This window comes from Pseudorca crassidens, chromosome 12 (assembly GCF_039906515.1).
Source record: "Pseudorca crassidens isolate mPseCra1 chromosome 12, mPseCra1.hap1, whole genome shotgun sequence".
In the NCBI taxonomy this organism is placed as follows: Eukaryota; Metazoa; Chordata; class Mammalia; order Artiodactyla; family Delphinidae; genus Pseudorca; species Pseudorca crassidens.
Genome location: NC_090307.1, coordinates 68,730,033 through 68,751,254, shown reverse-complemented (window position 1 = coordinate 68,751,254; position 21,222 = coordinate 68,730,033). Strand labels below are relative to the sequence as shown.

Sequence of the window (21,222 nt, the reverse complement as noted above, 5' to 3'; positions counted from 1 at the left end):
TTTGTGGCATCATAGAAACGGACCAGATCAGAAGGGGCTGTTTACCGCTGGAAATGCTCTGAGGCTTCACTGAGCCCTGTTTGGAGATCATGAGGGGCTCCTCGCACCCACCCAAGCAGAGTGGTGGTGAGAGGCCCCAGAGCCGCCCTCCTCGTCCTTCCGGGGCCCGTGGGCAGGTTGCTGTCCAGCTGACCTCTGTTCTGCCCCTGACAGCTTGCTCACTTCAGGCTTGGGGAGATGAGTAAAAATAGATTCCAGGACGGTCTAAAATCAGTTGGCAAACTGGCAGCCAGATGGTGCTGGTTCCTGTGCACGAGGGGTAAACTATTTTGAATGTGGAAAGGGCTATTTTAAAGTTTGAACTGAAGTGAGAAGCTGACTCCCCAGTGCTGTGAGTGAGTCACATTAAGAAGAAGCCGTGACCATCCCCTCCGTGTCCGAGAGGGGCCGGCCCCTGTATGCGGGGCAACCCGAGCCGAGGGCCACGTGAGAAGGGGGCCCAGCCCTGGGAGCTGCCCAGCCTCCAGGGGCCGGGAGGGTGGTGGATACGGAGCATGGCGGCGTGGCTGAGACTGAGCCAGATGGACCCCCGGGAGAGCCTGGCACCCCCATCGCAGCTCCTGGGGGACCCGCTCTTAGTCTTGGAGCATGAGATGGCTGTGTTTCATCCAGCATGGCTGCCTCCAAGCCAGACAGTCCCAGCCTGAATCTCAGCCCTTTCCCACCGTCGGGAGGTAATGTGCTGAGGCCAGCCTGTTGCTCCTCAGTGGGAGGGGAAGGAGAGACTGTGTTGACCCTGATGTGTCCCTAGTGTGAGCTGCTGGCCATGCAGAGGGGCTCAGGGAACCTGTGATTCTGCACGTTTTTCTTCTGTTCGCCACCTTTATTATTACTACAGACCATTGAGAGGTGGGTCCTAGTGACCTGGCCATGTGAGGATCGATGTGGTGGGGTAGATGGTGGGGCAGCCTCGGCCCTGGCCACCCACTGACCTGGCAGCCCTGCGCCTGAGAGCCATGGCAGGCCAGTCATGTGGCTGTCAGCCCCAGGGCAGGTCCTGGCTGGCTGCAGGTGGAAACGTGGCCCTTTCTCCCTTCCTCCCTGCAAGCAGGGTTATCAGAACCTGCTGTGTGCAGACAGCTGGGGACAGTCACCGAGCTGGCCCTGTCGGCCCAGGGCACCCGCCCAGCCTGGAACCACCAGGCATTTGGCCCTTGTCCCCACCTCCTCTGTGGCTCCGAGGGCTGCCCACCCGACATCCAGCGACTCTCCGGCACCCTCCTCATGGCCCGGCTAGGACGGCAGTGACCTGCAGGAGACTGATGGTTTCCACGTGGCCACTGAAGGCTGGGCCCGAGCGGGGTCCCGGCTCTGCAGACTCTCCTAGAGCTTGAGAGGCTCCTCAGGCCATACACAGGGTGGGCAGGAGACCCAGGCCACTGCCCACATGCCCTGCTCGCCCGCCCGCATTTGAGGAGCAGCGAGGTTGTGGTCGGGATTAGGATTAGGAACAGCAAAAGCGATTAGCGTTCGTCCTCCTTCCTCCCGGGCACAGCTGGGCAAGGTTTCCGGCTCAGACACTCTGCATCTGTCCTGTGCGACACCTGTCGGGGTGACTGGTAGCCACTCCCATTGGGCCCCGACACGCTTCCCCGGGCAGACAGCCCTCATAGCCCCCTTCACGGGCCCGGCTTCTGGGAAGGGAGAGTCCCCGGTGGGTGCCTCCGTGCAGGGGCATGGGGGAGGTGCCGCCATTTCCTTTCTGGGCTTTTGGTTCTCACTCTGCTTTGGGCGTGTCAACAGGCCCCCTGCCTTCCCCACAGAGGTAGAATCGCATTGCCCACAGGACCCTGCACCTCTTCATCTCAGGGACACTCTCGACAGCCATGGGGGTGGGAGGAAGGGGCAGGCCTGGGAGACTGGAACCCAGTTCCCGTCCAGAGGACGATCACCCAGTGGGTCACAGAATCGGGGACTCTGCAGGAGTCCTGGGGTTCAGCCCTCTGTTCACGAGAATACTGAGGTCCAGGAGGTTATGGGCCTGCCCCAGAGTAGGCAGTGAGGTGATGCCGTGAGGGGCCTGGATGCTGGCCCAGTGTGTCTGAGTCGGGGGCTTTGGGGTGGCCTGTGGCTCTGCTCCTGGTCAGGGCGGCGCGTGAGCTCTGAGAGTTGTGGCGGGGCCTCAGGGGAAGTGTGACTGTGTTCAGGGCCAGGGTCAGCTAGGCCCTTCCTGGGCCCCTGGGAGCCACCCCCAGTCACCCGCCCATCGCCAGGCCCCAGGCCTAATCCAGCTTAGCGAGCACACAGCGCACAGCCCAGCTCAGCATTCCAGGGCGGCGGGGCCAGACCGGCACCTGCCTCTGTTCGCGGCTGGCTGGGATGGGGCCTGGAGAAGGTCGGCAGCATCAGAGGAAACCGGCGCAGTTGGGGATGGACACCAGGTAGGCACCTCAGGGCAGAGGGGGCAGGCGGGCTCTCCACAGCCTGCAGGGTGACCAGAGCAGCTCATCAGCTGCAGATGACCCCCGCACCCCGGAGTCAGTGGAAAAGGCCCTGGTCCAGCCACATGAGCCCCTCGATATTGGGGTACAGCAGCCTCCGCCGTGCCCCCCTCTTCAGGCAACTCTGACACGCTCTAATCTTCATCGCCCAGCCCAGCTGCATGTGGCCCCGATGAGGCCCCCGCTGTCCTGGGGATTTGACTTCCTGCCCCTCTGCTGCTCCATATCAGCCTGTCCTGCAGGGACAGCAAGGTGGAGGGCACCCAGGTTATCAGCTGGCAGCCCTGGCTGTGTGGGCAACAGCTTCTGCTGCAGGGACCAGGCATGGCTGGATCCTGTTGCTTGAACAGGGTTATTCCCCAACATCCTTGTTAGCGAGCATCTCCAGGAGCCCAGCCCCACTCCGGGAAGGCCCTGGGACCCCACATCGCCTCAAGGGGCATCCGGATGGGGGTAAGGATCCAGCTTGACAAAATAAACCGTGACAGTGCTGGTTCCACGCCCTGGGAGACTTGGACCCTGGCCCTACACGCATGGCCTGTGGCCTTGATCAAGTCCCTTGGTCTCCCTGAGCCTCCATGTCTTCCTCGGTCACGCTGTTAAAGCAGCCACCTCAGTGCTTGTGAGAGTGCGCCTCCCCTCCTGGCACCGGCAACGACAGCCCTGACCCACAGGGGATGGTGGGTCTGAGGGAGGTGGGGCCAGAGAAGGGGAGGAAGGCACGTGGTCACACAGGAGGGAGAGCGTGGGGCAGGACGGGGCCCCAGGAGCTGAGTGTGGAGAGGGTCTGGGACCAGGTCTGTGAGAGGCTGTCAGCTGTCTCAGAAAATGAAACCAACACTGTTTTCCCTTCCATATCATTCCTATAGTGCTGAGAGCGTCAGGAACATCAAGGGCAGGAGGAAGGGAGCCTAATTCATCTTTGCAGCACAATCATCTTTCCCTCTTTGCTTTTTAAAATTTAATTTTATTTTTTATTGAAGTTGATTTACAATGTTGTGTTAGTTTCAGGTGTACAGCAAAGTGATTCAGTTATTTATTCTTCAGATTCTTTTTCCTTATAGGTTATTACAAGATACTGAGTATAGTTCCCTGTGCTATACAGGGAACTATAAACTTGTTATCTTTCCTTCTTTGCTTTTGCTGCTAGGAAGGTCAGAGGCCATGTAGAGCTCTCTGACATGAGTTTGTAGAATTATTTACCATGACATTTGGCTATTTTATACTGTTATTTGTGGCTCTTTTATAAGCCTTGTTTTATTTTTTTTATATAAATTAATGTATTTATTTTTGGCTGCATTGGTCTTTGTTGCTGAGTGTGGGCTTTCTCTAGTTGCGGCGAGCGGGGGCTACTCTTCATTGCAGTGCGCGGGCTTCTCATTGCGGTGGCTTTTCTTGTTGCAGAGCATGGGGCTCTAAGGCACGCGGGCTTCAGTAGTTGCGACTCATGGGCTGTAGAGCGCAGGCTCAGTAGTTGTGGCGTATGGGTTTAGTTTTTCCACAGAATGTGAGATCTTCCCAGACCAGGGATTGAACCTGTGTCCCCTGCACTGACAGGCGGATTCTTAACCACTGTGCCAACAAGGAAACCCAATAAGCCTTGTTTTAAATGCTGTGAATTATATGAAAGGAAAGTGTCCATCTGTGTTAAAACTCAGCGAGATGACTGCAGGAGCTGTAGAGGGTTGGTGGGGAGTGACAGCGGCAGGTACGACGGAGCAGCGCTAAGGAAAGGCGAGGGCAGAGTCCAGAGGCTCTTGTGCAGCTGCCAAGCTAGTCTGATGGGGCAGGCAACCTGCCACCAGGCAGGGCACCCACAGACCCTAAGAACCAGAAAACGTGAAGCACCCATCGTGTGTCTCACCTGTAACAAGGCTCCATGCATGACACAGCCCGGGCCCCTGCACCTTCTCCCCAAGACAGCCAGGCAAGGGGACCGTGCCTCATGTGGCCTGGGGTCCTGTCCTGTTCGCCCATTGTTGACCTGGGCAGCCCCTCCTCCCTGGGCCTCAGTCTCAGGGGGACAGGAGGATCCAGCAAGGGGCTTCCCTGAAGCGGTGGACCCGGCGCTGCCCAGGTAGACAAGGGCACCCCCACACACACCCGCCAGAGCCAGTCCTCTGGGATGTGTTTCTGACAGCACCGCGCACCTGGCTCGGTGGTCTGAGAGCTGCTGGGGCAGCGGCAGAGTGACGGCGCCCCTGCAGTTAGGACTCCTTCCTTGGTCAGCAAATGGGTGGCTGGAGCCCAGACTAACCTGACTAGGCACTGGGGCCGAGCTTAGGGTCAAGGGAAGCAAGGATGAAGTGGACACAGGCCACTCAGGAGCCCACCTTGGGGGTCCCCAAATTGCATGGTAGTCACTGACTGCAGCTCTGCACCAGTGGGCAAGCATTATAGATCCAGAATAGCCCCAGACCTGCAACAGCCCTGGATGCAGCGTCTCTCACCTCCAGAGCCTGCTAAGTGCATAAGGAGATTTCTTTCCTTCCCCACTAAAGTCTCTCCCTCCCCCTAACCTGTGCCAGGACACCTGTCAGCACAAATCCCTGCCCCTTCTGGAGAAGCGGGTTACAGTGGCATGTGGCTGGGCAGGGACCAGACCTGCAAGGGAGGGCGGGAGGCCCTTGAAGTGCTCCCTCCCCAGAGCCTTGCTGGGGAGCTGCTGGGAACTAAGCCTCAGTTTCCTCATCTGTCAAATAGGGACAATCCCCCTCCTCCCACCTCAAGGATTTTGCTGAGTGAGCTGAGATGGGGCGGGGGGGCTGCAAATGCAGGGTCTGTGGGGCTTTACCATTGTGGCTTATGGACAGGACATGGGCTCAGTGGGGCTGAGTGACCCATGTGGGAACTGGGCCTTCCCAGTCCTGATCATGCGACCTTTTCCACTACACTTTGCTGGTTGCCTTGGGCCTCCGTTTCCACATCTTCAGAAAGGTGGGGTGGCGAGCCCCTGCCCTGCCCACTCTGCATGGTACTGGGGGTGAGATGAGATGGGATGACAGAGGGAAGGTGCCCGGGGAGGGCTTGTTAAGGAGTGACGTGCGGGGCCAGATGAGTGGCCAGCCTTCTGGAGCCCCACGCTGGGGCCCTTTCCACCAGCCAGGCCGCCACTGGGGCTTGGCTCCTTATGGGGCTGGAGAGCCAGCCGAGCCCAGGCAGGGTGAAGGCATGTGCTCGGGCGCCAGCCGTGATGAAGGGGGTGTCCATTGAGTGCCCCTTGGCCCTGAGCTCTGCGTCACCTCCCTGGCTCCTCCTGACAGCCCTTCAGGTAGTGCTGTGCGGTCCCTGTCACAGAGAAGAGGCACCGTGCCTCTCTCCCTCCAGGAATCAAGTCTCTAACCCTCAGCATCAGACCTCATGTGATGTGCGTGGAGCCCAGTGGCCGGTGGTAAGGGGGTGGTGGGGAGTGGCAGCCTGAGATCACTGATGCAGGTTGGGCCGGGAACCATGTCCCTTCCGACCACGTTAGAGGAGTCCAGGAAGGGCAAGTCCAGTGGTGCCCGGCTGGGACCTTGCTGCCCTCCAGGGACAGCTGAAGCCCAGACCCTCTTCTCTACTGTGATGACAGGGGCAAAACAACCATCCCGTTTCCTAAGAGTGTGCTAGAACCACTTATGGACCCGGGAAGCTGAAAAGAATCTGGATGTCATAGTAGGCCACAAGTTTGAAGGGGGAACCTTAAAAGCAGAGTTTATGTGATACAGACTTTGAGGTAACTTGGTAGAAAGTTCGACAAGACCCTTTAGCTCTGAGCCAGGCGGTGTAGCAGAAAGGTGGCTTTCCTTCCTTCTGTGCCAAAGCCAGGGTCTGGCCTGAGCTGCTGTGTTGGTTCCAGTGGGGACAGGGGTTATGACAAACCTAGGCCCAGACCACAGTGAGGATGCAGCAGCTGAGAGCTGGGGCCCCTGACACCAGGAACACGCAGCACCCCAGCTGATAACTGGCGAGGCAGCATGACCAGCAACACCGGGTTTAGTGCTCTCGAATGGCATCTTGACTGTGGGGCACCGACCAGGGCAGATGCCAGGCTGGTTCAGAGAAAGCCAGGGTCCCCATGACCCCACGGAAGCCACAGGGGGCAGCAAAGATGTTTCTGACCCACCTGCGATGGGAGGGGGAGGGGCCACGGCACCCCCGGGCATTCCTCTCTGCCCTGCCTGGCTCACAGGCCATGCCCCCTCGCAGGCCTGCAGGGACTTCCTGGAACTAGCGGAGACGCACAGCCGGAAATGGCAGCGGGCTCTGCAGTATGAGCAGGAGCAGCGCGTCCATCTGGAGGAGACCATTGAGCAGCTGGCCAAGCAGCACAACAGCCTCGAGCGCGCTTTCCGCAGTACCCCCGGCCGGGCCGCCAACCCCACCAAGAGCTTCAGCGAGGGTGAGTGGGCGTCAGTCCATCCATCCAGTCCACCGTCAGTGCCCCCTTTGCCAGCTGGCTCAGCTTACACAGCCCCCCCAAGTTACATACCCCTCAACGCACCTACGTCTGGGCCCGCTTGGCCGGCTCTGGTGCCTGTGTGCCTCTGTATCCCCCACGCCCTCACAGTGGGCACAGTCTCCCCGTGTCTAGTCTCCCAATCTCCAGAGAAGAGCTCAGTGAGTCCAACTGTCCCCTCTGTGGCAGGGCTGCCCGGGTGCCAGGTGGCTGCCCACCTAACCTGGGGCTCAGGGTCACGGGTGCCCTGGGAAGGGGGTCCATCAGAAAGGGAAGCTGGGCCACAGAGAGACTGACCAGCATGTTTAGAGATCAGGGAAAGCTTCCGGAAGGAGGGAGGCTCTGAGCAAGAGGGTGAAAGTGCGTTCCAGGAAAGGGAGCGCGGGCACCACAGCGGGGTGACAGAGGTGGGGAGGGGCCGTGGGCTCTAGACCTCCCTGGGCAGGCGCGACTGTTGAAGTCACAAACTGAGGCAGTGGCTCTGTATGTCTCTAGGAAGCCTCTTAACCACCAAAGGTGAGGACAGTGAGGAAGATGAAGATACCGAGTACTTCGACGCCATGGAAGACTCCACATCCTTCATCACAGTGATCACTGAGCCCAAGGAGGACAGGTGGGCTCGGGGCTGGGCGGCCACCTGGAAGGAACCTCTCCCGGGTCAGCCGTGCCGGCCTGTTCTCGTGCTCCACCTGTTCTTCGCACTTGGGGTTTTCTTTAAGTCTTGCTCCAGACGGTATTTTTGCTTAGATTGGTTCTGTTCTTCCTTAAATCAAAAATACCCAAATAGAGTTTGTATTGGGATTTCATTTTAAATGGACAACAGGTCATTGGCTGCATCCAGTTCCTGCCCCAGAGCCGCACAAGTTCCCAGCCACTCCACCACTGTGTCAGCATTCCAGAGCAGACTGGAGACACAGAAAGCCTCTTTTATTTTCTATTTCAAAGTCTTTGTTTCATTTTTCATAAAAGCTTGCTCTTTCAGGATCTTTCTAAATACACATTAATAGTAAATGAGACAGTTACTAGCACTGAAAGCCACATTGCCACACTCCCTGGGACCCTCGGGAAGCGCCTGTGCTTGTGGACCGAGCTGGCAGGACACATGCGGAGGGAAGCACGTGAGATGGGGTGGGCGGCAGGGCTGTGGTCAGGGGAGCATGCGGGGCTTGAGCACAGATTTTAATATGGTTCGGGGCTCAGTCGTCACCAGGGTTGCTCATTCTTGTCGGGTTGCCTTAGGTCCTGACCCTAGAAGGGTTGGTGTATATGGCAGTGTTTGGGGACATAAAAGTGGCCGATGAGCCCCACAGGGGAAAGAACTGACTGCAGCCTGTGCTGCCCACTGACACCCTCATAACAAGGTGTGTCAGGACCATGTGCTCCTCTGCTCGCCCTCAGGAACTGCATACTTCTCAGCGGCCTCACTCCTACATGTATGCTGTGGCCTGCCCACCCCATGCTGCCTTCCCTGACCCCCCCTGAAGCCCAGCCTGGCCGGGAGGAGGCCGGTGAAAACCTGTGCCTGCTCCTTTTTTGCCTCTGTGGACCAGCGTGTTTCACCACTTCCCTGTCCTGGTTTCTTCCAGGGAAAAGGCATGGTTTGGATTCCTCTTACCCCTCAGGGAGTTTCTGGTCCTATCAGTGGTATATTTCCATTTCCCAATCATATTTTTTATACATATATTTATTTATTTTATTTATTTATTATCATCATCATTTTTGGTTGCATTGCGTCAAGCGGGGGCTACTCTTTTTTTTTTTTTCTGGTACACGGGCCTCTCACTGTTGTGGCGTCTCCTGTTGCGGTGCACAGGCTCCAGACGTGCAGGCTCAGTGGCCATGGCTCACGGGCCTAGCTGCTCCGCGGCATGTGGGATCTTCCCGGACCAGGGCACGAACCCGTGTCCCCTGCATCGGCAGGCGGACTCTCAACCACTGCGCCACCAGGGAAGCCTGGGGCTACTCTTTGTTGCGGAGCACAGGCTTCTCATAGCGGTGGCTTCTCGTTGCGGAGCACGGGCTCTAGGCATGCAGGTTTCAGTAGTTGTGGTGCATGGGCTTAGCTGCTCCGTGGCATGTGGGACCTTCCTGGACTAGGGATCGAACCCGTGTCCCCCGCACTCGCAGGCGGATTCTTAACCACTGTGCCACCAGGAAAGTCCCCCAATAATATTTTTAAAGATTTTTTAATTGAAGTATAGTTGACTTACAATGTTGTGTTTCTGGTGTACAGCAAAGTGATTCAGTTTTACATACATATATATATATATATATATATATATATACACACACACACACACGGCCAAAAAGTTCGTTCAGGTTTTTCTGTAACATCTTTTTGGCCAACCCAATACATATATTCTTTTCCATTATGGTTTACTACAGGATATTGAATATAGTTCCCTGTGCGATACAATAGGACCTTGTTATCTGTTTTATATATAGTAGTTTATATCTGCTAATCCAAAACTGCTAATTTATCCCTCTTCCCCCTTTCATAACCATAAGTTTGTCTTTTGTGTCTGTGAGTCTGTTTCATAAACAAGTTCATTTGTGTCATATTTTAGATTCCACATATAAGTGATATCATATGATACTTGTCTTTCTCTGACTTACTTCACTTAGTATGATAATCTCTAGGTCCATCCACGTTGCTGCAAATGGCAATATTTCATTCTTTTTCATGGCTGAGTAATATTCCATTGTATATATGTACCACATCTTCTTTATCCATTCCTCTGTCAGTGGACACTTAGGTTGCTTCCATGTCTTGGCTATTGTAAATAGTGCTGCTGTGAATGCTGCATTTCCCAATAATATTTAAAAATCGCTTATATTGCTCTCAAAATTAGCACAGCTTAGCTGTTCTGAAATTCCATTATCACCTGGTAGTGGCACCCTTTGGGCTCTGAGGCCAGGGGGGTCCTGCTCAGGTTCCCTCTGGCTCCCTGTCCACTCCCCTATACCTGGAGCCCCCAGGGCCTGGGCTTGCCTCCCGCATGCCCCGCCCTGGCCTCCTTCCATACCTCAGCAACAGCCCAGGCCCCTCTGCTCCCACCCAACCAGCAAGCAGGTGACCCTGTGCTCAGTACTCTTCATTGGCTCCCCTGGCTCCTGGCACAGCCCCCAGTGCTCACGCAGCCCCCCAACTCGTGCTGCAGCTGCACTGGGCAGTGGGCAGATACTCTGCCAGGTGCCCCCTTGTCTGCAGTGCCTTCCCCCTCTCCCCAGGGACCTGGGTGGGTTCTTCCCATCCAAGGCCCTAACTGCCTAGTGCCTGTCCCCTGACCAGGCTGGCCCAGGTCACCCCTCCTGGGAGCTCCCTCAGAGCCTGGGCCCCTCAGCCAGAATGCCCCCTGCTGCTCTGGCCACCATCTCACCACAAGTATTCCTAGGCACAGAGATCCATCCGACCCACTTCCTTCCCTTCCTGAACCCAAGTCGAATGTGGTAATCAGACCAGCACAGTGAGGACACAATGGGGTTTGTCCATGCCAGAGGGGACCCACGGGGCTCCCGGGGGCTCTCCCAGAGGTGCCCATCCCTTGGCTTCTCTGGGTCTTGGTCAGCCAGTCCCCAGGAGGGGCCTGTGTGCAGGGACCCCTGGTGAGAACTTGGCTGGGCGGCTGCTGCCACAGGGCACCAGTGGGTGGGAACCCCTCCAAACTGCTGCCCCAGGTCCCTCAGCCCCACCTGAGTCCTGAACTGGAGACGCTCCCCTTGGAGATGCAAGCTGCCCCTCGGACCTCACTGAGGGGACTGGATAGAAGGGGGCTGGGTCCCCAGGAGGCCTCAGAATTTGTAAATAACTTGCCTTCCCTTTTGTGTTTCCTGCAGAAAAGCCGAGGGTGGGACTACAGGCTCCGTGGAATGGACCTCAGACAATGTGAGTGAGGTGGGACCCCGAAGGGGGGGTGAAGTGAGGAGGCCAGCACTTTGAACTCGGGGCCCCCAGGGGCGGGCCCTGTGCCTGGTGCCTTCATCTGAGCTCAGGCAGAGCCTTCCCCTCCCGCCAGCAACGTCCCAGCGCGGGCCTGGTCCTCAGACCGCCCTGGGCCAGAAGCGAGGGCGAGGCCTGGGGGCCGAGGCGACCAGGCCTCTGCTGACGGGTGCACTCTGCTTCTCTGGTAGGTGCTAGACAGCACCTCACTTGTGCGCCAGGGCCCCCCCAAAGTCAAGAGGCGTGTCCGCATCCCTGACAAGCCCAACTACAGTCTTAATCTTTGGAGCATCATGAAGAACTGCATCGGCCGGGAGCTCTCCAAGATCCCCATGCCGGTAGGGGCCGGGCAGAGCGGCCAGGGGGGCCCTGGGGGCTGTTTTCTTGTGCATGGATGGGAAGTAATGGCCTTTGGAAGTATACGCAGCCCTGGGTGTCATTTTCTTAATGACACTTGAGGAGCATATAACGTGTTATTGAATCGTGTTCTATCCGCACTGCTGAAATTCCCCCAGGGCAGAGGTCTCACGCTTGGAGGTAAGGAGCCAGGAAGGGGCTCTGCATTGATCAGACAGGGGGCCCTCAAAGTGCCTCCCACCCTGGCAGATGGGGAGTGGTAACATTGGGCTGTGTATGGGGCCGGGTGAACCCTCCTCCTCCATGCTGGGCTGCCCCTGGTCCCCACCCCAGCGAGGTCACCAGCAGGCAAAGGGCAGGGCTGGCGCTCTCGTGCTGCTAGATCACAGTGGCATCTCCATGGAGCGGGAGCTGGGGCTGCTCCAGGCCAGACTTGGTTTCCCTCTGTGACCCAGGACAGAAGACTTGCATAATAGCTCAGAATACAAGGTAGACCCACTTCATCCATTCATTCACCTATTCATTCATTCACTCACTCATTCACTGATTTCTATGATTCACTGCCCTGGCATTTACATCCTAGGAGGGGAGACTGACAGTAAATGTAACAGAATTCTGCCAGATGCAGCAGGTCAGAACGTGGTGAGGGCTATGGAGAAAACAGGCAGGAAGGGCGGGGAGGCAGGCCAGTGAGTGGGGCTGTGGCTTTAGACAGGTCCTCAGATGAGCCTCTCTGTGAAGGTGGTCTGAGCAGTGATGTCCCTGAACATCTGAGAAAAGCAAGGCTGCTGTGCCGACAACCGCAGGTCTGTGCTGGGAGCAGTGGACGGTCTGTGCAGACCCCCGACCTGACACCCCGCCCGCAGGTCAACTTTAACGAGCCCCTGTCCATGCTCCAGCGGCTGACGGAGGACCTGGAGTACCACCACCTGCTGGACAAGGCCGTGCACTGCACCAGCTCCGTGGAGCAGATGTGCCTGGTGGCGGCCTTCTCCGTGTCCTCCTACTCCACCACCGTGCACCGCATCGCCAAGCCCTTCAACCCCATGCTGGGTGAGACCTTCGAGCTGGACCGTCTCGATGACATGGGCCTGCGCTCCCTCTGCGAGCAGGTGAGGCCCGCGCACGCTTCAGCCAGGCCTGGGGGTCAGAGCCAGACAAACGGGACACGGCCTCTGACCGAAGGGGCCATCAAGCCAAGGTCCGGTCAGGTAGCTGGGCCTCATGCGGCGGGGACAGGTCAGGGGCGCCCCACGGAGCAGGCCTCCTGGGGACAGTGTGGGCCACGTGGGAGGAGAGCTGGGTGAGGACAGTCAGGTCTGGTGGGGGAGGGGAGGACGCCTCTCTCGGCCAGAAGGCATGGAGCAGTGGGGGAGGGGTGTTTGCTGGACACCATCAGGGATTCGGGTGGGCTAGAGCGTGGGGTCACCACTGAGCTGAAAGGGAGCAGCCCGCGCCCCACGGGGCCGCAGTCAGTGATGGTGGAGGCCGTGAGTGTGAGGGGCCAGAGCTCAGCTCTCCTCCATCCTCTCCATCGCTTCTACAGGCCTTCCCTGCAGGTACTGGTCTCCCCAAGGCGTGGAACCAAAACTGGGCCCCTCGGGCACCTCAGCCCAGCTCTGGTATCCTTGTCTGAAGGGGGTCGATTCTGTTGGTGCTTCACTGAGTGCCAGGAGGACCCAGGCAGGGGCTACATGAAGGCGCCCAGGATAGATTCGGGTCGGGCTGCCGCTGAGTATCTACCATGTGCCAGCCGCTGCTGTGGGCCCAGGGGTTGAGCTCAGAAAGCAGACAGTTTGCAATCCAGTGGCTGGTTTTAAAGGTGTGCTCTGCCTGCTGTGCAGGCCTGTAGGAGGCCAGACCAGGGGAGGTAGGAGGTTGAGCACAGGCACCTTTAAAAAGCAGAGCTAGGGATTTGCCTGGGGAAGGCGGCAAGGATGACCCAGGGTTCCTGGCCTGAACTACTACTGAGTACATTTCTTCGTTGAACATTGCTGATCAAGTAACCCCCTCAGGAGTTGAGGGTGCAGCCAGCTGGGAAGTGGCCTGTTCTCGTGGGCCGGGGGGTGGGGAGCAGGTACTGTGGATGTGGATGGTTCTGACTCTTTTAGGAAGGCCCGGGAGCGGTTTGGCAACAGAGTGAGGGAGAGAGAAGGAGCCGAGGTCAGAGAGAAGGAGGCAGGCGGCAGAAGGCTCTTCTCTGTGTGGGAAGAGTCACGGGAGGGCAGAGGAGGCAGCTTTATGAGGAACCGCCCCCGTCACTGGCTGCTGTGGGGAGAGTGCAGCGCAGGGATAAGGGTGGAGCAGGGAGGCTGGGGAGGCTGGAGGCGGCGTAGGGGAAGGGCAGATTCTGGATGCTGTTTTGAAGAAAGAACAGCCAGGATTTGCTAAGGATTTAGATGGGGAACATGAGAAAGTGGGGCCAGCCATGACTCTAGAGCATTTGGTGTGAGCAGCTGGACCGACTGGATCGTCTGCCCGAGAAGGTGGTGCTGACACTGAGCTCCAGGGCCAGGTCTCTGGGGTCACGTCCCTGAATTTGCTGATGGGTGGGCTTCAGTGGGGGCCCTGGCCACAGGCATCGGGCAGGCTCGGGGACGGCTCACTCATCACCCAGTTGCTGGCAGGTTTGGCCGGTGCCTCTGAGACGTAGGAAGGATGAGGGTGCCTCCTATGGGGACTGTCGGGAGCTCTGGGCCGTCTGCACGGAGGGGTGCAGGGAGGCTGGAGCCCACGGCTGCAGTTCCGGGGCGAGGCTGCGAGACGGGAGGCTGGGAGAGGCTTTGCCCTAACCCTGTGACCAAAGGAGCCACAGAAATGAGGAGGGACAGATGAGGAAAAGTTGATGGCAGTGTCCTGGTGGTGAGACTGTGGTCAGGGTGCCCAGTGCTGGAGAGGACGGGGCGGAGGCACCGGGTGGGCAGAGCAGGCTGCACCGCCATCCAGGCTGGGACGGGACACCAGCTGGACTCCAGCTCTGGAGCCGGGCTGGCCGGGAGGCTTCCCATCCTGGGCCTCCTCAGTGCAATACAGCACAACAGATGCAGCCCCTGCAGGCGATGGGCAGGTTAACTAGAAAGTAGGCCCGAAGCCCCTGGTAGAGCCTAACGCCCTCACTTTATTCACCCTCAGCACAGCTTGTCACAATGTCATCACCCTCATTCCACAGCCCAAGTCAGGCGTGAAAACGCCCCGGCCACTGGCTCAGGCCCACAGTAGTTGGGGTGCCCCAGCCCTGCCCCCGTCCAGTGCCACCCAGGCTGCTCCCCTGGGCATTCCCGTGCTTTCCCACTGGAGCACTGTCCTTTCTGGGGGGCCTAGGCCCTGCCGTGTGTCCTGGTTCCCAGGGCCACAGAGCCATTCATACTGGGCACGGGGCAGGCTGTCCCCCGGCCGGTTGGGGGCAGGCCCAGGCCACGTCCAGCAGACGCTCACGGCCTGTGGGTCTGGTCTCAGGTGAGCCACCACCCGCCATCGGCCGCACACTATGTGTTCTCCAAACACGGCTGGAGCCTCTGGCAGGAGATCACCATCTCCAGCAAGTTCCGGGGGAAATACCTCTCCATCATGCCGCTAGGTGAGCAGGGGCAGAAGGACACTCTGGATGAGGGGGAGGGTTTGCCAACCCAGAAGCCAGCTTGGTGCCTCCAGGGGTGACGTCAGTCCCCCTGCAGACTTCCTGGATGCCCCCCTGACCTGTACCCTATCCTCAGTCTGCACAAATACTGCTTCTGGTTCTCAGGACCCTGGGACCTCGGGATGGTGGGTCAGGCTGGCTGGGACCCAGCATGGCAGGCCATGACCTCTGACCCTATATCTGGCCTCCAGGTGCCATCCACTTAGAATTCCAGGCCAGCGGGAATCACTACGTGTGGAGGAAAAGCACCTCGACTGTGCATAACATCATCGTGGGCAAGCTCTGGATCGACCAGGTCAGGGGATGCTCTCGGGGAGGGGCCGTGTGGCCCAGGGATCGGCCGCTGACCACTCCCCTCCCTTACCAGACAGGGGACGTCGAGATTGTGAACCACAAGACAAAGGACCGGTGCCAGCTAAAGTTTTTACCCTACAGCTATTTCTCCAAAGAGGTGGCCCGGAAGGTAAGCAAGGCCACCTCTCGGAGCCTGTCGGGGGGAACCCCGGAGAGGGGCGTGTGCCTACGCTGGCCCTGCCAATGTCCCCAGGTGACAGGAGTGGTGAGTGACAGCCAGGGCAAGGCCCACTACGTGCTGTCAGGCTCGTGGGATGAACAGATGGAGTGCGCCAAGATCGTGCAAAGCAGCCCCAGCAGCCCCAGCTTGGACGGGAAGCAGAAAACGGTGTACCAGACACTACCGGCCAAGCTGATGTGGAAGAAGTACCCGCTGCCGTGAGTGGGGCTGCGGGGCGAAGAACAGGCAGGGAGCGGGGAGGGGACAAGCCAGACAGGAAGCGAGCGGCGGGCACGGGAGGGTTCAGGCCACGCCTGAGGGGAGCCAGACACCCGACTGTAAATAAGCGTTGACACCATCAGGTGGCAGCACGTCCTGTGCAGAGACTTTAAACAGGCTGATTGATGGGACAAGTCCGCATAGTCCAAGGAATGAAAACCAAACATGAAAATAAGTGCAGGAAACTATAAAAAGTGGCACAGCTGATTCCAAAGAGAATGAAACAGAAATTCTACAAAGGAAACATAAAGTAACTGAAATTGAGAACTCCATGGGAAGGTTTAATAGAGAGAACCCATTGACTGAATATAGGTCAGAAGAAATAATCAAAATCTTCAGATAAACAGACAAAACCTGGAAAAGCCAAGCACCTAGAGAGAGAAGGCTGGCCACCTGGTGACCCAGAGTGAGTCCCTGGAGCAGCCCCACAGGCATCCCCGGAGCCTGGGAGGGTGCAGCGTCAGGACGTGTAGGGCACGTTGAGTTTGAGAGCAGGGTCCAGCAGGCTTCTGGTCAGAGTCCAGAAGCAAGAAACCATCTCAGGAGTCTTATCTGAGGAGAAAACAGCAGAGATTTTCCACATCTAAATCTATACAGTGAAACTGTTGAAACTAGATCAGAGAAAATATTAAGCAGCCAGATTTTTAAAAAGATGTACTTTCTGAGGAACGGCAGACTGACAACCTTCTCCTCATCAGCAATAACGGGAGCTTGAAGACAGATGAAATCTTACACATGCAGAAAGACTCACTGACAGGTGAGAATTAATTACACACCCAGCAAGAACATCTTTACAGAGTAAAGTTGAAATAGACATTTTCAAGCCACTCATTTTGCCACCAGCAGACCAGCACTAATGATAGAGCTCCCAGATAGAAGAACCAAGATGTGTGAAATGAGGAACAAAACCTATGTGAACAGTGAGTAAATAAGAACAGTAATGTCTTGTGGGGTTTAAAATCTAAACATTAAGTGCAACTGCACAATCAGGTAAGTCAGAAAACTGGAAACTTTTCAAAGGCCCTTGTGCTACCCAAGAGGAGGGTCAAGATGCACACTAATTTCTGACTATGTGAACTGTGCATATTGTAATTCCTAGAGTAGCTACTAAATTAATATGTTTAATTGGAATCCCAGAAGGAAAGGAAAGGAAAGAAAGAAAAATAGAAAAGAGAGAGAAATAGTTAAAGAAATGATGGAAATAAATTTCCTCAAACAAACAGATGAAAGACCTTGGGTTGAAAGGGCCCGTTGGAGTTCCAGAGACAGGAAACAAAGAAAAACTTCTGCCTAGACCACAATATACTGAAAATTAAGGACACCAAGGAGAAAATTCTAATAGCTTCCAGAGAGAAAAGATTTCAGTAGAGAATGAAGAATCAGATGGACATCAGATTTTTGGAATAATATTTTCAAAGTAATGAAGAAAATGAAATTAGAAGGTAAAAGTTTCAGTCCAGGGCTTCCCTGGTGGCGCAGTGGTTAAGAATCCGCCTGCCAAAGCAGAGGACATGGGTTCTAACCCTGGTCCGGGAAGATCCCACATGCCGCGGAGCAACTAAGCCCGAGCGCCACAACTACTGAGCCTGCGCTCTAGAGCCTGCGAGCCACAACTACTGAGCACACGTGCCACAACTACTGAAGCCCGCGCGCCTAGAGCCTGTGCTCTGCAACAGGAGAAGCCACCGCAATGAGAAGCCCATGCACCGCAACGAAGAGTAGCCCCCGCTCGCCCCAACTAGAGAAAGCCCGCGTGCAGCAACAAAGGCCCAACACAGCCAAAAATAAATTAAAAAAAAAAAAGTTTCTGTCCAGCTGAGCTATCGTTCAAATATGAGGCTGTGATAAAAAAACAAAATGTTCTCAGGTGAACAGCCTCAGAAGGTTTGCCACACAAAAACCCACAATGAAAACAGTAGTCTAAAAGGGGGAGGGAAAGAATCCAGAAGGTGCTACAGTAGTTATATGAAATAAAAGGTTGTGTGTGGGAGGGATTTTCAAAATAATTACTAAGACCAAAGAAAAGCAGAAAATGTTCCCACAACAGTCCAGAATTAAAGGTGTAGATGATGTTAACACAATGGAGTCTAGGGAGACAGAGGACACCAAGGGATGTGAAGGTAGAGACCAACAGAAGATTTTTAAATCAGTAAAAAATATTAAAAAGACAAATAAAAACAGCAAGTTAACACAGTAGAAATAAGTCCAGGCATAATAACATAAATAGATGAAACTCACTAGTTAAAAAAGCAAAATATTGGGTTGGCCCAAAAGTTTGTTCGGGTTTTCCCTACCATTTATGGAAAAACCTGAACGATCTTTTTGGCCAACCCAATACTAACTGACTGGATTTTTAAAAATCCAGATGCATGCACCTTCTAAGAAAGATCCAAAGCGTAATGATGGGCAAAGGTTGAAAGTAAAAGATAGACATATCATGAAAATACTAACCAAAAAGCTATAACAGCTATATTAATATAAAGTAAAAACAGACTTTAGGACAAAAGCATTATTAGGGATGGAAGAGTTGCTACATGATAAAACGTTGAGTTCTTCGAGAAGATATGAACCGTATGCATGACACAGACATTATGCATGTAGTGAAAGAGCCTCAAAAATACACAAAGCACACATATTGAGAGTAAAGGGAGAAATGGATAAATCCATCACCACACTGCAAGACAGAGATTTCAACACACCCTTCTCACTTGTTGAGAGTCAAATGGGGAAAAGCAACCCAGCAAGATGGAGAGCAAAAAAAACACAGGATATACATATACTTATGGTTGCAACAGAGAACAGGCTTTTTCTCAAGTATACGTGGAATTTATGCAAAAATCAATCGTGTACTAAACCCTAAAGAAAGCCTCAACAAATGTACAGAGGGTAGTACACAGACCACAGCCTACGATAAGACAAATTAGAAGTTATGAACAAGATGTCAAAAAGTCCCCACATATTTGGGAAAAATTTTAAGTTGCTAAATAATTCATGGACAAAATAATAAGTTAGAATGGAAATTTTAAAATGCCTAGAACTGAATGAGAAGAAAAAGATCAAAACTGGCTGGATATACCAAAGGCAAAGCTTCAAAGGAAATGTATTGCCTTAAATAGGTATATAAGCTTATTAAAGCTTTTTCATTCTAAGAAATTAGAGAAAGTGCAACATACAAACTGAAAGAAAGAAGAAAATATACCTTAAAAATAAAAGCAGAGGGACTTTCCTAGTGGCGCAGTGGTTAAGAATCCACCTGCCAATGCAGGGGACACGGGTTCGAGCCCTGGTCCGGGAAGACCCCACATGCCGCCGAGCAACTAAGCCCATGCGCCACAACTACTGAGCCTGTGCTCTAGAGCCCGTGAGCCACAACTACTGAAGCCCATGCGCCTAGAGGCCGTGCTCCGCAAGAGAAGCCACTGCAATGAGAAGCCCATGCACTGCAACGAAGAGTAGCCCCCGCTCGCCACATCTAGAGAAAGCCCGTGCACAGCAACGAAGACCCAACACAGCCAAAAATAAATAAAATAAATTTATTTTAAAAAAAAAACAAGTTTAAAAAGAAGTTGATCTTTGAGGGAAAAAAACGAACAGAAAACTACTGGCAAGACTGATCAAGAGAGAATATAGAAATAAATATTATTAATGTTTTCATTATGTTTATTATATTTAAAGTATAAGATTATTAAAATTCTCATTGGAAGGACAAATTTTTAGAAAAATATAACTTACAAGAACTGAGTCTAGAAGAAAAAAAAAAAGCATGACTAATCCTATAATTAAAGATACTGAAGCAGTAGTTTAAAAATTTCCACAGGGAAAACACAAAGCCCAGGTAGTTTTATAGGTGAATTCTACCAAGTTGTCAAGAAACATATACCTCAATTTTATAGAAAATCTACCAGACCATAGACAAAGAAATACTTTCCTTTCTTATACTGTGAGGCCAGTATAAGATACCTAATACCAAACCAGGCTAAAAGAGTAGTAGGAAAATAAAAGTTCTACCCTCTTTCACTCATGGATAAGCACAATTCCAAAACAAGACATCAGAAAATCCAACAGTATATGAAAAAGATAACATTCTTCAGTCATGTTGAGTTTATCCTGGGTACGCAAGGATGAGTCTGTACTAGAAAATCCATAAATTTGTTACATTAACAGATCTGAACAAAAGGCATCTTAGGTGCCTCAATATAAGATTAATATGCAAAAGTCAGTTGCATTTCTATACACTAAAAGAAAACAACTAGAAAATACAGTTTAAGAGAAGACACCAATTATCATATCAGAGAATATCAAGGACCTTGTAACAAATCTTATAATATATACAAGACCTCTATAGAGAAAATTATAAAACTTTGCTGAGATATCAAGGAAGAGCTAAATGAATGGAGAAAGATACCACGTTCGTGGGTAGAAAGACTAAGTACTATTAATATGTCATGATCTAAAGAGTCGGTAAACCAAACAAAATCCCAATAGTGATTTTCATGGAACTTGATATTATGATTTCTTAATTTATATTGAAGAATAAAGGGCCAGGATATTTCTAAAAAAAAGAGGACTTGCCCTATTAGATACTTATTTTGAAGCTATAGTGAAATAGAATAGTAAGCCTGGAAACTATGCCCTGGATGTGTATATATCTTTGGTATATAACAAAGGTCCCGTATCATAGCACATGGAAAGATGGCACCATCCACTAAAAGGATCTCGGGAAAATGGTTATCCATATAGAAAAACATTAAGTGAATCGTTCCCTTACATTATTATAACAAAAATCAACTCCAAATAAAGGTCTTACAGTAAGTATTAAGTTTGACTTACTGTTAAACAGTAAGTTAAACTCTAAGTAGAGGGACTTCCCTGGTGGCGCAATGGTTAAGAATCCGCTTGCCAGCACAGGGGACAGGGGTTCAATCCTTGGTCCGGGAAGATCCCACATGCTGCAAAGCAACTAAGACACAACTACTGAGCCTGTGCTCTAGAGCCCACGAGCCACAACTACTGAGCCCATGTGCCACAACTACTGAAGCCTGTGCGCCTAGAGCCCGTGCTCCACAACGAGAGAAGCCACCACAATGAGAAGCCCGTGCACCGCAATGAAGAGTAGCCCCCACTTGCCGCTACTAGAGAAAGCCCACACGCAGCAACAAAGACCCAATGCAGCCAATAAATAAATAAATAATGTTCCTTTAAAAAATAAATAAAAAATAAATTCTAGTCTTTCTGTATCCACATACTATTAAAAAGAAACAAAAAACCTCTAAGTAGAAAATATAGATGAGTATCATCTATAACTTACGGAAATATATCTTAAATAAGACAAAAACACTGATGTATTCAATTATATTAAAATGCTTCTGTTCATTAAAAGAAATTTTTCTGGGGCTTCCCTCGTGGCTCAGTGGTTAAGAATCCACCTGCCAATGCAGGGAACATGGCTTCAATCCCTGGTTCGGGAAGATCCCACATGCTGCAGAGCAACTAAGCCCGTGCGCCACAACTACTGAGCCCACGTGCCACACTACTGAAGCCCGAGCGCCTAAAGCC

The 21,222-nt window shown here is 53.5% G+C and overlaps 2 protein-coding genes across 9 annotated transcripts in view; one reads left to right on the top strand and one right to left on the bottom strand.

Moving 5' to 3' along the window:
* OSBP2 (oxysterol binding protein 2) overlaps positions 1-21,222 on the top strand; it is a 165,002-nt gene that overhangs the window by 139,078 nt on the left and 4,702 nt on the right. For all 5 annotated transcript variants that reach the window (XM_067700241.1, XM_067700239.1, XM_067700240.1 and 2 more), the window contains 9 exons: positions 6,690-6,882; positions 7,435-7,552; positions 10,777-10,825; positions 11,071-11,217; positions 12,103-12,348; positions 14,693-14,813; positions 15,065-15,168; positions 15,241-15,336; positions 15,421-15,605. In XM_067700241.1, the coding sequence (XP_067556342.1) occupies positions 6,690-6,882; positions 7,435-7,552; positions 10,777-10,825; positions 11,071-11,217; positions 12,103-12,348; positions 14,693-14,813; positions 15,065-15,168; positions 15,241-15,336; positions 15,421-15,605 (1,259 nt within the window). The remainder of the gene's footprint in view (positions 1-6,689; positions 6,883-7,434; positions 7,553-10,776; positions 10,826-11,070; positions 11,218-12,102; positions 12,349-14,692; positions 14,814-15,064; positions 15,169-15,240; positions 15,337-15,420; positions 15,606-21,222) is intronic.
* MORC2 (MORC family CW-type zinc finger 2) overlaps positions 15,918-21,222 on the bottom strand; it is a 64,780-nt gene continuing 59,475 nt past the window's right edge. For all 4 annotated transcript variants that reach the window (XR_010933221.1, XR_010933223.1, XR_010933222.1 and 1 more), the window contains one exon: positions 15,918-16,218. The gene's annotated coding sequence lies outside the window, so the exon portion shown is untranslated. The remainder of the gene's footprint in view (positions 16,219-21,222) is intronic.